At 38.2% G+C, this 22,099-nt stretch overlaps 2 protein-coding genes across 5 annotated transcripts in view; both read left to right on the top strand.

Moving 5' to 3' along the window:
• LOC308386967 (ryanodine receptor 1-like) overlaps window positions 1-8,105 on the top strand; it is a 62,200-nt gene extending 54,095 nt beyond the window's left edge. For all 4 annotated transcript variants that reach the window (XM_080866815.1, XM_080866814.1, XM_080866813.1 and 1 more), the window contains 8 exons: window positions 69-225; window positions 428-492; window positions 565-665; window positions 2,343-2,394; window positions 2,492-5,349; window positions 5,577-5,610; window positions 6,820-6,994; window positions 7,085-8,105. In XM_080866815.1, coding sequence (XP_080722941.1) covers window positions 69-225; window positions 428-492; window positions 565-665; window positions 2,343-2,394; window positions 2,492-2,587 — 471 coding nt within the window. In that variant the 3' untranslated portion in view covers window positions 2,588-5,349; window positions 5,577-5,610; window positions 6,820-6,994; window positions 7,085-8,105. The remainder of the gene's footprint in view (window positions 1-68; window positions 226-427; window positions 493-564; window positions 666-2,342; window positions 2,395-2,491; window positions 5,350-5,576; window positions 5,611-6,819; window positions 6,995-7,084) is intronic.
• A 4,114-nt stretch (window positions 8,106-12,219) lies between these two features.
• sms (spermine synthase) lies at window positions 12,220-20,279 on the top strand. Its single transcript, XM_080866209.1, has 11 exons — window positions 12,220-12,360; window positions 13,405-13,525; window positions 16,652-16,739; window positions 17,073-17,137; window positions 17,219-17,394; window positions 17,524-17,680; window positions 17,834-17,921; window positions 18,104-18,218; window positions 18,313-18,392; window positions 18,584-18,699; window positions 19,233-20,279. The coding sequence occupies exons 1-11, from the start codon at window positions 12,315-12,317 to the stop codon at window positions 19,261-19,263; spliced, it is 1,083 nt and encodes a 360-aa protein (XP_080722335.1). The 5' UTR covers window positions 12,220-12,314; the 3' UTR covers window positions 19,264-20,279.
• The last annotated feature ends 1,820 nt before the right edge of the window (window positions 20,280-22,099 follow it).

The following is a 22,099-nucleotide window of genomic DNA, read 5'->3' as shown; positions in this document are numbered from 1 at the left end:
ATGATAAACAAACTTTGTACTTCCTCTCTCAACTTTGCCACTCCCCACATTTTTTTTTTACTTTACAGTGTTATCTGTTCCACATGTATGTGGGTGTCCGAGCAGGCGGAGGCATTGGAGATGAGATTGAAGACCCAGCTGGAGATGAATACGAGCTTTATCGAGTGGTCTTTGATATTACTTTCTTTTTCTTCGTCATTGTTATCCTGCTGGCCATCATTCAGGGTATAGAAAATCCTCTCCTGGGAGACAAATCCTTCATTACTCATCAAATGTTATAATTGTATAATTGGTTTGAACTAAAAGTAAAGAAACACAATGGGACAGTGTGAGGAACATCTGGATTACTGTTGGCACAGAAAAGTGATTTTAGGACACGTTCAGATTTTATATACATGTGTGATGATTGTGTTATTGTGTACTGCAGGTCTGATCATTGACGCCTTTGGAGAACTCAGAGACCAACAAGAGCAAGTCAAGGAAGACATGGAGGTACAGTCGTGTTCAGTGTTTATATTTTTCACACATTTATCATGCCACATTGACCACTGTTTTTTTGTGCAGACGAAATGCTTCATATGTGGCATTGGAAGTGACTACTTTGATACAACGCCGCATGGCTTTGAGACTCACACTTTTGATGAACACAACCTGGCCAATTACATGTGAGTGCCCCTCTTCTGTCTTACCTTGTATACAGTTAGGTCCATATATACTTGGACACTGACAAAAGTTTTTTTTTTTTTACCTATTTCCTAAAACATATTTGAGTTATATTATGGGTGTGGGCATAATGTGTAGACTATCTGCTTTCACTTGAGAGTATCAACATTTAAATTGAGTGAAGGGTTTAGGAGTTTCATCTGTTTAGCATGTACTACTCTCTTTTTAAAGGGAGGGTGTCAAAAAAGTAATTGGACAATTGACTCAAAGGCAGAGGTGGGCAATTCTTTCGTTATATCAATATCAATCAAGCAGATAAAAGGGCTGGAGTTGATTTGTGGTGTGGTGTTTGCATTAGGAAGATTTTGCTTTGAACAGACAATATGTGGTCAAAGGAGCTCTCCATTCACGTGAAACAAGCCATTCTTCAGCTGCAAAAACAGAAAAACCCATCTGAGAAATGACTACAATATTAGGAGTGACAAAATCTACAGTTTGGTACTCCTGAGACAGAAAGAAAGAAAGAAATCACTGGTGAAGTCAGCAATGCAAAAAACCTGGACGTCCAAGTAAGACAACTGTTGTGGATTATTGCAGAATCATTTCAATGTTAAAAAGAAACTCTTTCACTCCTTCCCAGGACATAGGCGTATCAATATCCAAGTCTACCATAAAGAGAAGACTGCATCAAAGCAAATAAAGAAAGTTCACTGCAAGGTGCAAGCCACTCATAAGCCTTAAGACGGCTAGATTTGACTTTGCTAAAAATAGCTAAAAAAGGAAGCACAGCTCTGGAAAAACATTATTTGGACAAATGAAACCTTTACCAGAATGATGACAAGAAAAAAGTATAGAGAAGTTGTGGAACAGCTCATGATCCAAAGCATATCACATCATCTAAAACACGGCTAAGGCAGTGTGGGCATGCATGGCTCCCAGTGGCCCTGGGATGATGTGACACAGGACAGGACAGAAGCAGCCGAATGAATTCGGAGGTGTTCAGAGACATACTGTTTATGTAAATCCAGCTAAATGCAGTCAAATTGATAGGGCAGCGTTTCATAATACAGATGGACAATGACCCAAAACATATAGGCAATGCAACCAACCAGTTTATTAAAGCAAAGAAGTAAAATATACTTGAATTACCAAGTCAGTCGCCTGATCTTAACCCAGTTGAGCATGCATTTCACTTGTTGAAGACTAAACTTTGGACAGAAAGGTCCACAAACAAACAGCAACTGAAAGCTGCTGCAGTAAAGGCCTGACAGAGCATTAAAAAGGAGGAAACCCAGCATCTGATGATATCTATGAGTTCAAGACTTCAGGCTGTCATTGCCAGCAAAGGGTTTCCAACCAAGTATTAGAAATTAACATTTTATTCTCAGTTATTTAATTTGTCCAATTACTTTTGAGGCCCTGAAATGAAGGGATTGTGCTAAAAATGCTTTGGTTTCTCACATTTTTATGCAATCTTTTTGTTCAACCCACTGAATTAAACCTGAAAGTCTGCACTTCAACTACATCTGAGTTGTTTCATTTAAAAGTCATTGTGATATTGTACAGAAGCAAAATTAGGAAAAAAGTTGTCTCTGTCCAAATATTTATGGGCTTAACTGTAGTATATCTCTACATGGATGCACAAATAAGAAAATATTCACAGGATCTTTTTTTTTCAGGTTCTTTTTAATGTACCTCATCAACAAAGATGACACCGAGCACACTGGGCCGGTCAGTCTGAAGGTTTTTATTACAGTTTTTCTTTAGTTAGTGTGCTCCATTCAAGGCCTCACATTACCTCTTGTGTTCTTATATCGTGTCTTTTCAGGAGTCATATGTGTGGAAGATGTACCAGGAGCGCTGTTGGGACTTCTTCCCAGCTGGAGACTGTTTCAGAAAACAGTTTGAGGATCAGCTCTCTTAAAATATTTCCTTCAAATATTTTACAAATGAGGTTGTCATGTCATATCACAGCAAACTGGAATTGTCTAGAAAAATCAAGAAAATCCTGTTTGTGAACTATTAAGATGACTATTAATAAAAACTTTAATAATTTCTATGGATAATTAGGAATAAGAAGGGATAAGAATTTGCCCTAGAAGGGAAATTCATGCCAGTCTTTTTGTAAAGTTTAGTCATTTAGCTACTTATTTGTAAAGCATTGCCTCTGACACAAATTTAGAGAATTTATGGATTTTGCTCATTAGTTTTCTAATGTCACTCACAGTTAACCTGTTTCAAAGAAAGCAGCTTACCAGTTAATGTGCAGTAACTCAAGCAGACTACCACACATATCACACATGCATATTAATTGTACTTACATACTATTCAGTCTCAATTATATGCTTTGGTGGTTGTGGCATCATTGGAACTTTAGCATATTTATTTGTTAGAACAGCTGATTTTTTCCAGTTTTAATTTCTTCACATACTACAGTATTTATGTTGAATTTTATTTAATGTTTTTTCCTAAATTAATTTAAAAGTCTGGGATAGTGAAAACATTAGAGTACATTACATTAGGGTAAGCTTGACTGTAATATCACTATTAGTTGATCTTGGACTTGGCATTAAACAGTATGTGTAATAAAGATGAGTTTGATCAGCAGTGGCTCGAGTAGCCTTTGTTATTGTATTTAACACAATTAATAAACACACACAAAAATGCAGCAAGCGAAAGCTGCAATTCAAAAAGAATGAAAAAGACGGAAAAATTAAAACCAGGTTAATGTTCACTTCAACCATTTTTAAGCTTTTAAAGTTTTTTATCAAGCACTTCACCATTCATTAGACAGTAATCCTCTTTAGCCTGAAATGATAAATGCATTTATTCGCTGTCACTGAATCCCCAAGTGTGCATCCCACCAGTTAACCTTTACTCTAACTATTTTTCAATGGATGCATTTTACTAGATTATATAATAAAAGTCGATTAAAGGATAACATTTAGATTATTTGTTGGCAACTTTGCAAAGTCATTGCAAGTTAGTTTGCATTTCAGCTACTAAAACCAGCTATTTAAAACCCTGGTAGGTTCCAATAAACCTACAATTTTTTTAAATGTGGACTTACTTTTTTTAAGTAAATGTAAGTGCAAAAAAACTATTGTCTGATTAGACACGGGTTGATAAATATTCACAGTTTAAGATGACAATGCACTAAATTGTCCCCAAAACCCCCCAAAATGTTATTATTTTTATTTTCATGACAGCAACAAAACCTCTGGTTGATTAATTATATTGTTGGCTTACTATTCATGGTGTGTATTTAATAAAAGAAATGGATGTCTGGTGATGGTTTGATGATTTAAAATGACTTTCAGTTGTAATATCCATTTGGTGTATGTAAAAGCAAATGGGTATTAAAAACAAACATTCAAAAACAGTCGAATCATCCTGATTTACACAGTATCTCTGCACGCACTACAGCACTCTTTCTCTCATCACAACCCATTTTCATACCATGCTGCTGAACTTTGACTCTGTGGAGCATCCCAGCTGACTGGGGATTAAAGCTGAGCATTAAAAGCTCACATTGAGCCTCATGTGCTTTTTGGCCATTCTGTGTGCAAACATTTCTCTCTCAGCCCACTGGAGTCACACATCGACTGTAAACATGAACATCTCGGGGATACATCAGGGCATGCTCAGGATGTATGGTGAGTCGGATCTTTACTTCAGGTGTGGATCTTTCTAGCGGTTGGTATGTGTTGCTTTTTGTAGGGCTTACGGTAATTTTCCAGTTTGTTGTGTACTTTCTGTCATGCTATTGCAAATGCAGATTTTGTTTATATATATTTATGTATAATTTCCATCATTATCTCATGGCATGGAGATGGTGTTAAAAAAGGATGATAAATAGGACAAGTTAGCAATGCTCTTGAGTACAATTTTAATAAGAGAAACCTATCAGTTTTCTCATCTTTGTATCCATTAGCAACCATATTATGAGTTTTTCTTCAAATAAGTACAGACGAATCTATATATACATTGTTTCACTCAAGATCCAAAGCTGTGACAAATGCTGATAGAAACATGACCTAAAGCTGTAGTTTGAAAAAAATGCTAAAAAGATGCTTAGACACTTGGTATTTTAATACCCATATGTTGTTTACCATTTGCATATAGAACAAGTAAACACAAAGTGTGCGTGCGATTACACTATATGATGTGCACACGGTGGTCAACAGGATCTGATTCATGCTTGATCCCCCAACCATCTGACTGCCTTTAATCTGCTGGGATGATGGAATGACACAGTGTTCATTCTTTAATCCACGTGTACAATGTTCCCTCTGCTATCTTGATCACTCTCAGTATCCTCTGGGGGTTTTGTGATTCTGATTGGAATTGTTTATCACATTGTCATTTTGTCAACAAGCATTTTCTACACAATGACTGTTGACTTTTTCTCTGCATTTCTGGTTCAGGTGGATTTATTTTCAAACAGTGGAAGAAAAGATTTCTCCTTATAACTGCTGAAGGCAGTCTCCTAGTGTGCCATGATGCATCATCCCCTCCCAGCCAGCTGGTACTCTTGCAAAACAGTTGTGAGGCGATTGTGGAAGGCAAGGAGATCTTGGACCTACCTAAATTACCCTCTGGCGGGGGCAGAGATTGCTGCTTTGCTCTGATCCTGCCCCAGAATAAGTATCTGCTGCTGCTGGCGGAAACCTCTGCAGAGTGCAGGTGTTGTGGGGCTTTCTCTGCTAACTCTTGGGCCTTGTTTTAGATTAATGCTGCACACATTTATATAACAAAGTTTGAGTGGTTTGGGGAATATGCCTTTTTGACTATTTTGAAACATATATGTCAGGTGAAAGACACATTAGCTACACATTCCAAAATTTCCAGGTATTCCATTGTTGTACATGAATTTGCATAAAGGTAATAACAATCGCTTTTTTCACTTTCAGCCAGTGGGTGAACGTGCTGAAAAAAGTGAAAAAGGTAAGTTAATAACATATTTATATTATTTATAATTATGTGTAATAATTATTTACAATAATGTTTACTATGTTCACCATCTATGTTTACCATCATTATTAATAATTGTAATTTGTTATCAAGCAAAATAGATGAACTTGATCACATTAATGAAAGAAAAATGATGTGATGCCCCATGTCAAAGAACATGGGGCATCACACCATGCTTTGTATGGCAGATTGGTCAGAGTAGCCATGGTGACCCCATCTACTTTGGTGCATACCACCTATCAAACCTTCTTGCAGACTATTTACACTCCTGGATGCTGCAGGATTTCCTTAGCCACACTGAAAAAAATGATGAGAAACTTGAAAAAGAGTTCAATGTGCTGACTTGTCCTTAAAATCCCCCAAATCGGGATTCCTGAAGTCAAGTATGTATCTGCAAGTGCTGAAAAAACTAGAGCTTAGAGATACGTACTGAAAGCGCCTGCTAGGGCACCTGTGCAGGCAGTCCATGTCACAACGGTCAAAGCTTTTAAAATTAAAAGGGAGACCTACACAATAGACATGTAGTTTAAATGTTTCTGCCTGGTGTATGTCATTGCTATTCATTAAATGTATGTATCAAAGAGATGTTTCACATAAAACAATGAATGTAGACCACGGGTGGGCAATCTCAGTCCACGAGGGCCGGTGTCCCTGCAGGTTTTAGATGTGTCCTCGAACCAACACAGCTGATTTAAATGGCTAAATTAGCTCCTCAACATGTCCTGAAGTTCTCCAGAGGCCTGGTAACGAACTAATCATGTGATTCAGGTGTGTTGACCCAAGGTGAGATCTAAAACCTGCAGGGACACCGGCCCTCGTGGACTGAGATTGCCCACCCCTGATGTAGACCTTGTAGTGGTGTTAGAAAGAAGGCTGTGAATCACCAGAGTCAGTGGGGCGAAAAAGAAAAAGTGTGAATATATTTTCAGAGAAATCACTATTAGCATGCAAAATCATATTTTCTGTACACACACAGACTATACACTACACTATGGACTCTTTGGAAATTAGATTGATTGATTTACATAAAGAATGTGCTCTGCGCTTTCAGATAATCTTTTAATCCTTAGATTTTTTTTAGTGTTTTAATCAGTCGATTAATTCATTTCTTTGAATTCCTGGCAGACATTGTGTTGGGAACATTATTTTTCTTTAACAGCATCTCCATTTTCTTTTCCACAGAGTCTCTCATCACCTCTCAGTCCTTGCAAGCGACATCAGATGCCACAACCACGTATTACTCTCCGAGATCTTGTGCCTGAACAAATCCTGGATAAAGATCCACCAACTCCACCTGTCAGCGACACAGAGTCATCCTCCCCTGGGCCAATGACTGGCGCTTCCCCGAAGGAGAAAGGTGAGCACTGGTGTTTCTTCTATTTTCATGTAAAAAATATTGCATAGATAGTTTATTAAAACATGTTTTTCAAACTGTTCATTTCAACAGGCAGGAATTCTTCCCGTACTAAGTATCATAAAGGAGGTGCATATTCAGCAGGCTGTTTGCGTCACGGCACTATCAATAATGCCCAAGCAATGAAGGCAGTTTATCTGCTGATGGGAGGGGCTGCTGCTTCCTCTGCCATGGGTTATTTAGGCACATGCTCATCTTCTAATCTGGAAGCCAAAGCCCCGGATCTGCCACTCTGCACAGATTTCTCCAGCATGGGACCAGCAGGAGGGTACCACACTGGCACTCCTGCACTCGACTCCGCCCACTTTAACAGCTTTGACTTTGAAGTGGCAGACTCTGATTTTGACGCTTTTGATTGTGGTGGATTTACTTTCTAATAATCTGCTTGTTGGAGACTGTGGATACGGATATATTTAATGGTACTGAACAAGTTGTTCCCACATATTTTGTCAAAATGACAAAACCATGTGAGGATATTTTATTAAGGGATAAATAAAATAATCCTGAATGTCAGTCAGTAAACCTGCAATAATAGCATTGTTGCTCATGGGTGTAGTGGCAGTGAGTGAGAATTCAACACTGACACAAATGTGATGTGCATTTAGGCAATAATACTGAGGTTCATCATTTTATTGTTGTGTTATTTTGTCACTATCATTTATCATAAAAAACATCAATTACAGCAACTTTAATAACACATGTGACTCCATCCTGTGGAAGAATATTATTTGCTGTTTTGGTTTAAATGTTCCTCTGTGTTTAATGGAGGCTCTGGATATTATGGGCACTAATTGAAGACTGATAGCATGATACACTTAAGTACCATTTGTGCGTAGTGTTGAAAGAGTCTTAAAAATTATGTAATAACCCAGATTGGATTAAAATCCATCTGTAATAGATACATTGACCAAGGACAAACTACTAGAGCTCCTCTTAATCTTTTTTCAGGTACTGTGTTCCTTTCGAACATTCAGCTGTTAATTGTCCTTGGATTTATGTTACATTCAAAGTAATTCTGTCTGAGTTCATTTCCTTTAAATGAATAAAAGCTTTGTGTGGAAATGTGTTCTACTTGTTCTCTTTGTGCAGTTAGTTACTAACCACCTAAACTGAATTTCTTGCAAATACTTTTAATGAAGAATATCCATTTTGCATTCAACTGAAACCAACAAACTCAATAAAAGCCAAATTAAATTGAAATTAAAACAAAAAAAGGAGCAGGGAATGAAAAAAGACAATAAACCTCCCACTGACTGGCAGTTTGGTAATACCTGAACTAAAGCTATGTCAGAGGACACCTGATGGTGTGACACATCAGGCAGGAGTGAGGTCCCTGCTCACAACGTGCTTCTTATAAGTTATAACTAGAATAATTTAACCATTCTACGTATGCAATACATAAAGTATATACAGTTTCTTCAGTAATTTGTGTTGAAAGCTAAATAACACATATTAATTCTTTTTTGTTAATACTGTTAATACTTTTTATCATTACATAGTTACTAAAGTAACACAGGCACTAAAAGTACATTTTTGTCCATTATTTTCTTTTTTAGTTTAAAACGCTTTTAATAAGAAGCATTAGTTAACAAAACTAGACTTCTTCCTATATATAGTGTAGCTTTGCAGTGATGTGACTATTTTTGAGGTAGCTTGCAAAGCTATGCTTCTTGAGAAAAATAGCTTTAACGCTCTTTGGTAACTACTGTAATGCATGGGTCACATCATCACTCTTTGAATTTTCTCTTGTTCTCTTATTTAAATTAAATACAACAGACTGTTTTTTTTTCACTGTAGCTGCTCACCAATCAAGTCACTTATGAAGTGAAATCAAATTCCTTCTATTTGTGTAAATGCATGCAGTCTTAATCACCTTCCTGGCACAGCAGCAGCTTAAGACAGTCATAAAAGCCTGTGTGTGACTTCACTGATACCCTTATAGGCCCATATAGAGCCAAGGTTCAAGAGAGTTTGTAATTAACACTGTTCTTAATATTCTCTCTTTGTTCATGCACTAAGTTGGGTTTTTTTAAAGTTAAAAAAAAGTAACTAAACATTATCAGTACCTCTGTCCTACTTGCAGTGGAGTGAAATCTGTGAGTATTCTCCACACAAGGTCAGTCAGGTTTTCAGCATGTGCTTGGAGTCTGACAAACTTTCCACTTGTCTCTGCTCCTGTTTGTGATATGAGCCCAGGCCACAGCCAGGGTGAGAAGAGTGTCCAGTTTAAGAACAATATCATGCCTCTGTTTTTTTAAGGGTTATTTTTTCTTGGTGGAAATTACTCTATGTGCTTACAGTATAAAAGTATGAAAGTGAGTGTTAAGTCTTAAAGTAGTGTTAAGTCTGAGACCATGGTTCACTGTTGGAAAACGGTGGACTGCTTCCTCTGGGTTGTGAGTGAGTTGCTGCCTTCTAAGAGGCCTTTGGACAGGTCGACCAGTGAGTCACTGAAAACTGTCACAGAAAGGATGCTGAGCAGGAGGCAAGGCTATTGATTTAGCAGTCAATCTACCTTCCAAACGTCCACTTTACTAATTAGGTCTGGAGGGATTCTTTAAACACTTTACCTGGCTTTGGTGGTTGGACCCAGCCTCACAAATAGTCCATGGATCTGGCACATCCACAGCTCAGGATAGAGCTGCTTTTCCTTTGCTCAGAAAGAGTTTGACGAGATGGCTCAGGCGTCTGATTAGAATACCATCTGGGAGACTTTCTTTTGGAGGTTTTCCAGGCATGACCAGCTGGAGCTGTAGATTGCTTGAGGGATTACTATGTGCTCAAGTTATGGAGCAACTGGAAAATCCTCCCCAGCAATGTTTCCAGCAAACTGAAATCTATTGCTGGGGAGAAACGAGAGACCCCTGGTGTGCCCACCTAGTCTCCTGCAACTGTGAGCGGACCTGGGAAGACTGGAAGAAGATAAAAAAAAAACGAATAAACAAACTATTAACTAATCTAGTCCCTCAAATATTTCAAAATAAAGGTACTTTCATTGTGAACCAATAAAAACTATTATTTACAGTTGCTGGTAGCAACCACAATCTTTTTTTCTTTCTTTTTTAACAAAGTTAAAAAGTCACAGAAGAATCAAGATTCAGGTCTTTAAATTTTCTAAGCCAGCCATACAGTCATAAGTCAGCCAGGTTAGCTAGAAAATTAGCCTGCATTTAAAGACATCTAAGGTTTAGCTTACTAATTTAGCAGCACACGTGACCATGGTTTCTTGACGTCTACAAACAGAAATATCTTCAGAGAGAGGTTTGGGCACTTATAAACAGTATCAGTATCACAGCAGTCTGTGTAACTTAGTACACAACAAAATAGACACTATAAATAACAATAAAATGTCTAAAACCACCACCAAAAACAAACATAGCAAAGAAAGCAAAGTTGGTTGCTAAAATCTCTAAAACAAGACAGAAAACGTGAAAATGATATCAATAAAATCATTTTCATGACAGAAAAAATAAAGGAATCATTTTGATGATCACCACTGCAAAACCAGTTAGAGGCCAGAAGGCCAGAAGGCTTTTTTCTTTTAAAAAAAAAGAAATTGTTGGAGCCTGAAAGCTAACAAGATGTGCAACTGTCTCTCCCCCCAGGCTGTTATACTAAGGACTCATTTAGCCCTTTTGACAAACTCTAGAAAAGAGTGAACGTGCACACACACACATACACACTCATTCATGAATGCTGAATGCTGTGTACATTTGTAAGTAAATATTGCCTTTTTAAGGTGTGTAATGTGTAAAGTGACAAAGAAGAGACGTCTTGTTTAATCTTAGGATTGTACTGCATGTGCGAATTTACATTGTGTAATCACATATGTATAATACCAGTAATATAAAGGTAATATAATATGAAGTAATATAATAACATAATATAAATGACATATACTGGCTGAACAAGCATTGGCAGTGGTCTTTTTCATTCACATCCTTTTTTCTGAACATACAATAACAAAATTATTTTATTATTTTAGAGGCTTGGCATTCAAGTAGTGCTTAACAAATTTATTAGACCGCCTGTCACAAAAACAAGAAAACAAATCTTTTACAAATGTGTCAAAAACTTGTTTAAAACTAAAAAGTTAATTTGAAACATCTTAATTGAAATTGCAGCAACAAAAAATAAATATATATTTTTAGCAATTACCAGTGCTGTGGTGGTCTTTTAAATTTGTTTAGCACTGTAAAGTATGACAGGAGTCTATCTTAAAAGAAATGTGTCAATAGTCATATGCAGCTTTGCTGACAAGGACAGTCTTCTTGGCAGCCAGTTAGAGCCTACAAAATACAAAGTCTTGTCCTACAGCATTCTGAGGAAGTATTCCAAGTACAATACCCCGCACCTGTTTACTTATATCTGCCCTCATGATGGAAATGTAAATTTGTAACACGGCACCTCATGTGCAACAGTCCGTCCCCCGCCCTGTCTAAATATCTCAGATCAGCCCTCTTTACAAACTTGTAAAGAAAGAATAAACATGCGTGCATGCACATTTTCATATTCAATACCTTTAGGTAGGAGTCCTGTGTGTATTTTGTAGCTCAGTATTGTGTTTTTATGATGTGTAAAGTGACAAAAAAGAAATATATCTTTAAAACTAGTCACTATACTTCATATGCACGAAATTGTTGAACAGAACATACAAAGAAATAAAGATAAAAAATAAAGTAAAAACAAATATAGAATAATCATAAGAGTACAAAAGTGGCCCCTTGTAATCCAGGGCCTTGTTACAGAGGGCTTGCTGGTTGTTTGAAAGATTCAGGTTTGCTGGCTGTACTTTGCAGATCTGGAAACTATGTCCATCTTTCATGTTTGAGACTCCCCTTTTGTAAACTAGAGTCAGTTAAAAAACAAGATACTGTTCCATTATGCGTTGTAGGACATGATAAAAGAGAAAAGTTCTGTACAGTCACACACGAAGAGGGACAGATGGTAACAATATGTGCAGATTTGTTTGATTATAGGATGTGTAACATCATGCGCTCAATGCAATGACTGTGAAACTTTTAACAGTCGCTGATTGAATGATATTAAAATCAAAATTCCCACTTGTCCTGATTAACGCATGGTGACGTAGTGAATCCCCACCTTGACGTCAGCCGCAGCCAATAGGACTTCACGGTCATCGCAGAAGCCCTGCCCACTTTAGCAAGTGCAGTCTGTAGCGGTAACAGGGTCCGCCCCCTGTCTCTGCAGATAAAGGTTCGCAGTCTGCTATCCCAGGCATGGATGACGGTTGTAGTGAGACATGGCAGTCCGACATTACACTCTCGACTTCAACCTCTCTACAGCAGGTAGGAGGAAGGTGATGCATAGCTGACTGTAGGAAGGTCTTTCGTTACATTTCGTTATGCATCAGGGCTGCATGCTTTGCTAGCCTGCTAGTTTTGGCCTGCTAATTTATAGTCAATACTGCCAGGATTATAAAGTGCCACTGGTACATTGCCCATGTTTAGGCACTATATGCATGTGCCCTAGTGCTATGCTACTTGTGCCCACCAGTACAAACCCCTGTCCGTAGGCAGGTACGGCTTGACACTGGTAGGCCACTATTAGCTCGTGAACTGTCACATCAGTATGCATATTTAATGTCAGTGGCACATATTTACAGGTCAGCGTAAATGTCTGTTTAGCAGGTATCTTTGTGGATAAAGCAGCGCAAGCAACTACGGTTGAAACCAAAGTCACATCACTGTCAGTGCAGCATAAGCTTCTAATTAGAGCTCAGTTAGCTTTGGCTAGCATGGCTATGATTAGCCTAGCCGTGTTAGCAAGTCTCTGTAATCAATAACAGAGGGCCCGAGCGATCTCATCAAATAGTTGCGAAAAGTACAGCTTGAATTAATATAATGCGGATTTGTTTTATGACTTCTAGGACTTATACAGGTGTGTCTGTTTCATAAGTATAAATTATAACATCAAGTGTGAGTAATCGTTGTTTAATCATGCAGCACGCGCTTTTCGTCGACCTAAGTCTGTGACCCCGTTAACACACGATAATCAGTAAACGCATGTAGTAAATTGGCACCCGTGCGCTTTGAGGGCTCTGCCAGACATTTATAGTCCAATTAAAATCATCCAGGAAGACGTGCATGTCTGCCATTGCTGTGGTTTTACCATTAACTGATAGTGGTGTGAGAATGAAGCTATGAAGATTCAAACTGTCATTAGGCTTTTTTTTTTTCTTCTTTTTAAAAACCCTTTGTTTCAGAAGTCTGTTTAGAGGAACCAAAGTTTGTCACAGATAATAAATGGAGTATATGATAATGAAAGTGAAGTGCAGCTGTATTTGATTAATATATTTTGTTCACATCAGATTTATTTGCTCCCTCTTTCAGTTGACCCTGCCTCGACAGTGTCTGGTCTGCTGTCTATATTTCATGAACAGGAACTGACAGAGACTATTCATGATACAGACGGGCATGGTTATCTTGCTACCTTTGTGGGCAAGAATGGCAGGTAAGGTCAATATTTTTTCACAAACAAAAGTGACTCCTTCAGTCTAATTATAACTCTTTAGCAGTAAAACTTGGATTACTAAATCCTAATTGGGCAAAACATTTTGTGTATTAGGATGTGATAGCTTAAAGCTAATCTGGCTAGGGTACTTGTTGGCTCGTCTTCAATCAGATTTGTCTGTATAAATAAATAATAAAGGTGCAACAATACTAATATCGATATTGAACCGTTCGATGCAGTGCTTTCGGTACGCATATGTATCGAACAATACAAAATTTTTACATTTATTTTATCAACTTTTCTTCTGACGATGCTGTCTGTGTTGAGCGCTCAGTGGATCTGCGCTCGACAGTGCAGCCTAGGCGGAGTAATCGAACGCAGATTCACTGAGCGCAGGGCAAGCTAGCGAGACAGAAGTTAAGCTCTCCTTGCAACATGCCAAATTGAACCTCCCCCACCCTCATTCAGACCTGGCGTTTGGAACCATTTTGGTTTTCATGTGACGTATGACCCTGAAGGTAAGCGCGTCATGGACAAAAGTAAAACAGTATGTTGGATGTGCCACCCAATGCTCAATTACATTGGTGGGAACTAGTGCGTTAGCGCAGTTTTCTCATTAACGTGTTGGCCGTCCAGCCCCATGCACGGGGCGATCCGCGTTAATGTCATTTCAGATTAACGCTGACAGCACTAGTGGGAACACAACGAATATGACTGCACATTTACGCCGACATCATCCTAATGCAAAGACAAGTGGAAGCAGACAAAAACAACAAGCACGCATGGTACAAACTTGACCCGAGTCATTTGTTAGCACATGATTCTCCTTATGGGGACCTGATATGTTTAACCCTTGTGTGGTGTTCATATTTTTGTTACTCAGCCAGTGTTCATGGGTCTGGTGGACCCACTAGAGTTTTGGCTTTCCAAATTAACACTATCAAACAATTTTATGTTAAATTACTAAACAGATGTTTACTTCATCCCAATTACAAGCCATATGAACAGCAAACATGGTTAATTTTTTCCCTTTACCTTTGTTAGATCACATTTATGAATTAATGTGCTTCTCGTTTTTTTTTTTTGTTTATTTTTTATAAAATGTTATAAAAAACATAAATCAGTTATAATCAAGTGGAGTGAGTGGTAAGACACAACACATTTACATGTGAAGCAATATGTTCCACAACTAAATGGATCAGCTGCTCATCAATGGTGACATTAGGCCCAGGTTTGTAAAACAGGGGGAGGTGGTGCACCCACTTATCCCACACTGTCCTGATGGCAGCTAGCTTGTCTCTCTGCCGTCGAGCTGGTCTGTCGTCTCGGTTATCAAAACGGATAATCCTGGAAATTTTGTGGAAGTTTTCCAGAGTCATTGATGCACGGAAAGGTTCTTGCCGGTTTCTGCATCCCACAAGATTCTGTGGATTGCCCTTTGGACCTGAAAACTCCTGCAAGGATAAGAACCCCAAAGTAGGCCTTTGGGGTTCTTAGATGAATTTGGTCCATCTCCTTCGACCTCTCTCCAAAAAAAACACCTTCCTTCTAGATTACTGCAATCCAGAATAATTTTCTGGATGGAATCTGGGATGAAAAGCTCAAATGAAGACTTGATGTCCTGCACATGAGTAACTGTCAGCCGTGTTGGCCCTGGCTTATCTCAGTAACAGCTCTGCAGGGTGGCTCATTTCTTGGGCAAGAAGACCATTCAATTTCACCAGTTATTGACATCCATATTTCTTCACTTGCTGTCTGGTGGGCTTGTTCTGGTCCTAGAGCTGGCTGCAGATGGGGTACTCGTCTTCGTTTTGTTACTAAATGGTGCTCAACCTCATCCTCTTCAAAGTCACTGTCAGACTCTGAATTTTCAGAAATGCTAAATATTCTGAAACCTCTTTGTCAACATCATCGTTCGAAGCCTCTCTCTCTTCCAAAATCAATTGGATGGCCCTCGCAGCAGATAATCTTTTGCCATCTTGATCAGTTGGGATAAGGAACCACACTGGCAAAGTCTTATTTATAGTATTATGCCCCTAATTTGCAGGTGGGACAGGGTATGAGAAAATAAAATTTGGATCCCTCAAGAAAGAGGGTAAAATGTGCAGGAATGTCAGAGCAGACGTGTTGATAGTTGAAGTTTCAACAATGTTGCAACTTTGTGCGGGAGCAGGAGGGGAGGAAATCACTATCAGCAGCACCAGAAAGGAGGAAGACAGAGTGTGGGAACACAGGACCTACACTTTTATTAGACCTGGGTCCAGTGGACCCAAACACCTTGTATGTAATGTAAATGCGTGGGGGGAGGTACAGTATGAGGTCATTGAAAATTAGTTTGGATTTATGTTCTTCACAGAAAATAAGCCAAAGCCAATGAATTTCAGGTTGAAAAAATAATTAATTGTTTAATTTCTTTTGAAAAAAACTGAAAACAGGTCTCACAGACCCGAACACCATACAAGGGTTAATATGCTGCTGAGAATATAGCCCAGAAGAAGCGTACAGTATAGCTTTTATTTTGGAAAGAGCCATTTCTCTGTAACAAACTCCTTTCCAAAGATGAGTGATTCCTCAATCAGATATATTTATTTTTTTATTACTTTGTTGTTTCAGCGACATTAAATTTAAAAACTGTACTCTTGAGTTAAAATATGTATTTATAATTTTAATACATGACAAATTAAAAAGGCATAAACAGTTTTTGTTTTTGTTTTTTTGGTATCAAAAAAATATCGAATCGAACCGTGAATTTTGTGTATCATTGCACTCCTAATAAATAAGTGTACTAATATCCCAAAGCCAGGATGTGTTTTCACCAAATGTGGGTCTTTGGAGAATTCTAAAACTTGTGTGTTGTCTGACTCTCTAAGCAATGTCTACGGCTTCTTGATAGACTTCCTGATAAATCCTGAGCATGCTTCTAGTTGGACAGCATTGCAGGAATGTTTCAGTTAACTCTTCAAACTTTAAAAATATTACCCTTCAAACTTCTTTGCAACAGAGGAACTTTTCACAGCTTCCTCTGAGAGGTCGCATTGCACACGTTGAGTGGCTTTTTTTGTTTTTAGTTTAGTGTTCTTCTAACTTTGTTTTGCATCGTTTTCTCTTTCCTACATCAATTCTCAGGTTTGTTGTCCTGCGTGTGCACTCCCAGGGGCTGGTCACAGTTGATTTGCAGTTTTACGAAGATGATGACATTGCACAGCTAGACAATGTAAGAGCATACACAGGGCTATTGTTTTTACCAACATTGAAACTAATAAGGTTAAACATCTCTGGGACTATATAATGATAACCCAACCCTTTTTGACCATAGGCATCTTTAGTGCCTGTCAAAAGATACTTACAGTTACTGTCTGTGTACTGGCTTCCTGTATTCAAACACTTTCACATCCCTAAATGCTAGTGCATACACGGAGGGTTAAATTACACCAACTATGGTGTTGTTTACTCCCGATGTGTTTTGCATTAGGGTTGTCTGTGTAGCAATATGAAACCTTTCACAAATTTGGTGAAAGTTTAAGCTGCATCTATTCTTACTCCACAGCTTTTGAATGCACTGGAAAATAAGCTGAAAGTTCTCTTAAATGGCAATATTACAAGGATTAAAAAGTAAGTATCACTATATTGTTCTTGTAAATGTATCGTACTTCATGGTGCAGTATTATTTATCCCCCCCCCACCTCCCAAAAGGCTTCCAGCCCTTTTGCGAGGAGCAAAAGTTGACCGCTACTGGCCCACAGCCGATGGCAGACTAATTGAGTATGACATTGACAAGGTGGTGTATGAAGAGGATTCTGAATACCAAAACATAAAGATTTTGCACTCACAGCAGTATGGGAATATTCTAGTTCTGGATGGAGACGTTAGTAAGTATATAAATCATGGCATGTTGCTTGCACACAAGATTTTGTTTTTTCAAAATGACTGTTTAACTTAGTAGAGTCAGTCTAATAAGAATTATTTGTTTTGCCTTTAAAAACAAATTTTTCTTGCAGACCTTGCAGAGAGTGACTCTGCCTACACCCAGGCCATCACAGGCAGTGGAAAAGAAAACTACGCTGGAAAAGAAGTGCTGATTTTAGGAGGAGGTGATGGAGGAATACTTGCTGAGTTGGTCAAACAAAAGCCAAAGATGATCACCATGGTGGAGATATCCTTTACTGAGCTTTCATTTGAGTGACTTTGTTCATATTAAAGCAAACATTCACTTTTTTAGATCACTCCAAATCTCCACACTTAGATTTGCATTATTCTCAGTGTAATTCTGTGTGTGCATCTGACTGTTCCTTAATAAAGCTTCTACATTGACCAGAAGGTGATAGATGGGTGCAAAAAATACATGAGGAAGACTTGTGGTGATATCCTGGACAACCTGAAGGGAGACTGTTACCAAGTGAGTGCTGAATTGTGTGGTGTGGTTTTTTTTGTTTGTTTTGTGTGTGTGCACATTTGCTCAAAATGTGTTTTGCGTTATTAATATTTATTTTTAAAGCAGCAATAGGCAGGACAAAAGTTTTGAAGCAGGGGTAAATTGAAGATGCATTTTGAATAATCTCCTCGTCTCATGGATTGCAGATATTAATTCAGGACTGTGTTCCCTTGCTGAAGAAGTATGTCCAGGAAGGAAGGACATTTGATTATGTTATTAATGACCTCACTGCAATCCCAATATCCACCTCGCCAGAAGAAGGTATTGATAACAATAGCCATACATCAGGAAAGGTGGCACACAGGTGCAGTGTGAAGAAATGTTTAACTTGTCACATGCTGTCTGGTTTCTGTAGACTCTACGTGGGAGTTCCTGCGTCTCATTTTAGATCTATCTATAAAAGTGCTGCATCCCAGTGGAAAGTATTTCACACAGGTGAGTCTGCTCCTAATTTACCATACCGTTCATGATTGGGGGATTTTGTCAATACTGTTTTTAAAGGTGAACTAAATATTAATTTATTTGAAACACTTCATGCGATGACCAAGCATCATTTCTACTGTGTGTCAGGGCCTAATTATTTATCTGTATGAGTCTCATGAATCTTTTCTGCTGCTGGCCATCAGGGCAACAGCGCAAATCTGACCGAGGCACTGAATCTGTTTGAGGAACGGCTGGGAAGGCTCTCGTGTCCAGTGGACTTCCGCAAAGAGGTGGTGTGTGTTCCATCCTACCTGGAGCAGTATCCTTTCTATCAAGTCCCATAATTTATAAAAATGTTTACTGAATTGAAGTATTAAGGCTAGGTTATCATTTCTGCTTTCATTAGAGAAATTAAATAATGGTGTTTTGCTCTTATACTGTGAGGGAGAAATTCAAAGTGTCTGCTTTAAAAAAAACAAAAACAACCAAACAAAACCCCAGACATTCAGGCACTGTCAAAGGTCACCTTTGCATATGGACTGATTATTAAAATTGGGATATTTGCTTGCTGTGGTCACCTGATCCTGCCAGTGTAGTTTAGTTAGCAGGCACATTAGGACCATCTGATTTTAATAATCCAGTCTAAGCGTCTGTCTGCAGGTGCCGCTTGCACGCACTGCAGCACTATGCACTCTAAACACCACTGATCTAATTGAAAAACAGTCTACTAACACACCAAAGCCACATGCAGGTGAATAAAGATGGTCTTCCCCATCAATCTAGCTCAGTTTCAATCCAGTCTAACATTTATTTGTTTTTGTGTACATGTGTAGTCCTTAACTCAACTATCAGATGGGTTTTTTACACCGCTTGGAAAAAGTAAACAAGTTATCTCCTGAAATTCTCAGCAGCTGGAATGTGAAGGCTCCTAATTTCTTCTGTACCCCCTCATTTGTACGCAAATTGAATGCAGCCTGAAAATTGGAGGCCACACAAAATTCAGTTTAGTTTTAAATGTTAGGAACTATTCAGATATTTCCAAAGTCTGAATTGTTCACACACCTCTGTGCACATTGGTGAGCTTCTGCTGACTAAGACAAGTAATTTAATTTGCTGTTTTCAGTTAACAAACACTGACTGAAAAACACTCCAGCTTAAACCAGTCAAGTTGGTGTGGTTAAGTTATGAGAGTATATGTGTATATATATTTTTTTCTTTTTCTATAGCTGACTCAGTTCTCCTCGAGGCATAATTGCAGTTTTATCATCCCCATTCTTTTAATTTTACAACTTGTCAGTTGTATTGTTTGTTACTTGAGGTTTTTTTTTTTTTCTCCTTATAAATGTCCACTTGCATGTGCTCTGAAGGAGCTGTTGGAACACTGATTTTTATACACTGATAATGTGGAGTAACTCATTTCCCATACATATGTACTCATTTTCTGTAATCTTGAGTTATGAAGTTGAATGAACGTGCCTCTGCGTGAGCCAGTGCACAGGTGCAGCATACCCAAAGTGTCACTTTTATGCTTCATTTTTGTTGCTGCCTTTCAAATGTGATTTCTTTCAGGTTGTATTAAGGTGGTCACACCCAGCGGGACTGAGGGGCTTAAATCAAAGTGTTTTAAAAGGGAAACTATTTCTCCAAAGTTACTGCCACCTCTGCTTGTGCTGTTTTGTCATGTTTTATCGGCACCTTTTTGTTTTTGCCTGATAAAGTTTTTGTTAAGACTGTATTAGGTGCACGTAAAGGACGGTGAATGTAGCTTGCATATACAGTACAATGCACATTTGATCTACCCTGTGGGACATTTATTTATTCGTTATTTCATTAAATGCTGTCCTTTCCTGCTTGAGATGATTTTGACCATCTATGATTAAACTGTTTTTGGGGGGAACATACCTGTGGTGTTTGACTCATTCCTCTTGATCACTGTTATCTTAAGAAAAATGCAAGAGACGGGAAACGTGACTGTTTTCCTCGTAAGAACTAATATTTGTCCAAAACTTAAAGTACCAGTTTGTCAGCCAAAATCTTAAAGCTTAACTAATCAAATCTAAAAAATAAGGCAGAGGTTAAAAATGTCAAACTGCTGCAGCAGCTTTTGCATTTGCTTAGAATGTATTGGGTTTCTCATTCTGTGACATGTTTACACAGATGCCATACTAGTGACGCTGTGTGGTGTGTTATGAAAACTCTGGTAAACTACCAACTGGTTTAATTTAATTGGTGTACCATTTAACCCAGTAGTTAACTAGTGACGTTTATCAGTTTGACTCCAGAGTACTCTGGTACTGTATACAGAATTGTTATTCCAGAACTCTTATTACTCATTCAAATGCAACTTTGCAAACCTAACATGTGCTGCTATATTCTTTTTACGGAGAAAGTTTTCTGCTAGCAATGTTTCCAAACAAGCCATACTTCAGTCTTTACAGGCCTCAGCCTGTTAAATGCTAGAGTCCGTTTTGTTAAGTTTCTCACAGTTTGAGTATTGCATGGTCTGACATTGGGAGGAATTTGCTGGGAGGTCCCTCCAGGGAACTTTTACTTCTACCATCATCTTTGCTGTTGGTGAATACTTCCTTAGATTAGATTTCAATTCATTATTCTGCTGTATTCTATTGTCCTGAACATATGCAGAGGATATCCTAGTTGATTCAACGGTACTGTGGCTGCAAAACAAGCCCAAATCATCACCCTTCCACCACCGTACTTGACAATGGTATGAGGTATTTGGCCATAACACACGGTGCCATCTCTGGTGAAAACCAAACACGGCGTATTAGCACCAAAGGACATATCTTGTGGGTTTTTTTTTTTTTTTTTCCCCCAGATGCAACTTTGCAAACCTAAGCTGTGTTGCTGTATTCTTTTTCTAGAGATCACACTTCCTCTCAGGAACTCTTCCAAACAAGTCAGAAAAAAGTCTGAACCAGTATGACTGTACTGTCATTACCTGAACATACCAACGCCTGTAGAGTCGAGTGTTTTTGCCCCACCAGCAAAGAGACCTAGCTTCTGCTTTAATGGAGGTGCTCAAACTTTCTGATGACCAGTTAATCAAGTGCATTTGGCTGATATTTGCCCTATTAGTTTCTTTGGAAGCAGTAAGGTTGGACTTTTTACAGCACTGCAATAGAGACCAGTGAAAACTTTAATTTCACTTGAATGTAAAAGACAGTATGTGTGCCACCAAATGTCCGATCAGTGGAGGAATCGAAAGTCTTGTATCAAGGGTAAACGCTCCAATGGCTTTTCCAGACATCCTGCTTAAGTGCATGCTGTTTACATTGTCACGGCTCTCTTGGACACTAACTGGAAATGCAGCATGATTAATACAGCTATGCTTCCCCTGCTGTGACACATCAAAACATCTTACTTTACTTTAGGTACTTTTAAATTTGTTTGTTAGACCATTAGAGCAATTATGTAAGCATGCATACATTTCAACACTGTTTTAAAAGTGAAATCTTTGTTATTAACTTAATTTTTTTTATTAGAAATGTAGGTCTGTGTGAAAGATTTAGTGGGTTACATTAGTGAAATTAATTTACTTTGAATATTAATAATATATAATACTTTAGTGTTCAGAATATCTGTAAGAATACAATAGGGGAAATAAGATGTTAAAACAGTAAGTTTCGTTTATAAAGTCATTTAGCTAATACATATGGCCTGCAGATAGCTTGTACATAAATTACTCTGTTCAGTTACAT

This window comes from Rhamphochromis sp. 'chilingali' (genome assembly GCF_963969265.1).
Source record: "Rhamphochromis sp. 'chilingali' genome assembly, chromosome: 19".
NCBI classification, from domain to species: domain Eukaryota; kingdom Metazoa; phylum Chordata; class Actinopteri; order Cichliformes; family Cichlidae; genus Rhamphochromis; species Rhamphochromis sp. 'chilingali'.
Note: the sequence above shows the minus strand (reverse complement) of the source record. Positions and strands in the feature narration are given on the sequence as shown.

Bases quoted from the DNA above. Each gene is read 5' to 3' on its own strand.
- sms (XM_080866209.1), top strand. From the start codon at position 12,315: ATGGCAGTCCGACATTACACTCTCGACTTCAACCTCTCTACAGCAG. The intron at 12,361-13,404 runs GTAGGAGGAAGG...TCCCTCTTTCAG, and splicing joins CTTCAACCTCTCTACAGCAG to TTGACCCTGCCTCGACAGTG. The intron at 18,219-18,312 runs GTATTGATAACA...TGGTTTCTGTAG, and splicing joins ATCCACCTCGCCAGAAGAAG to ACTCTACGTGGGAGTTCCTG.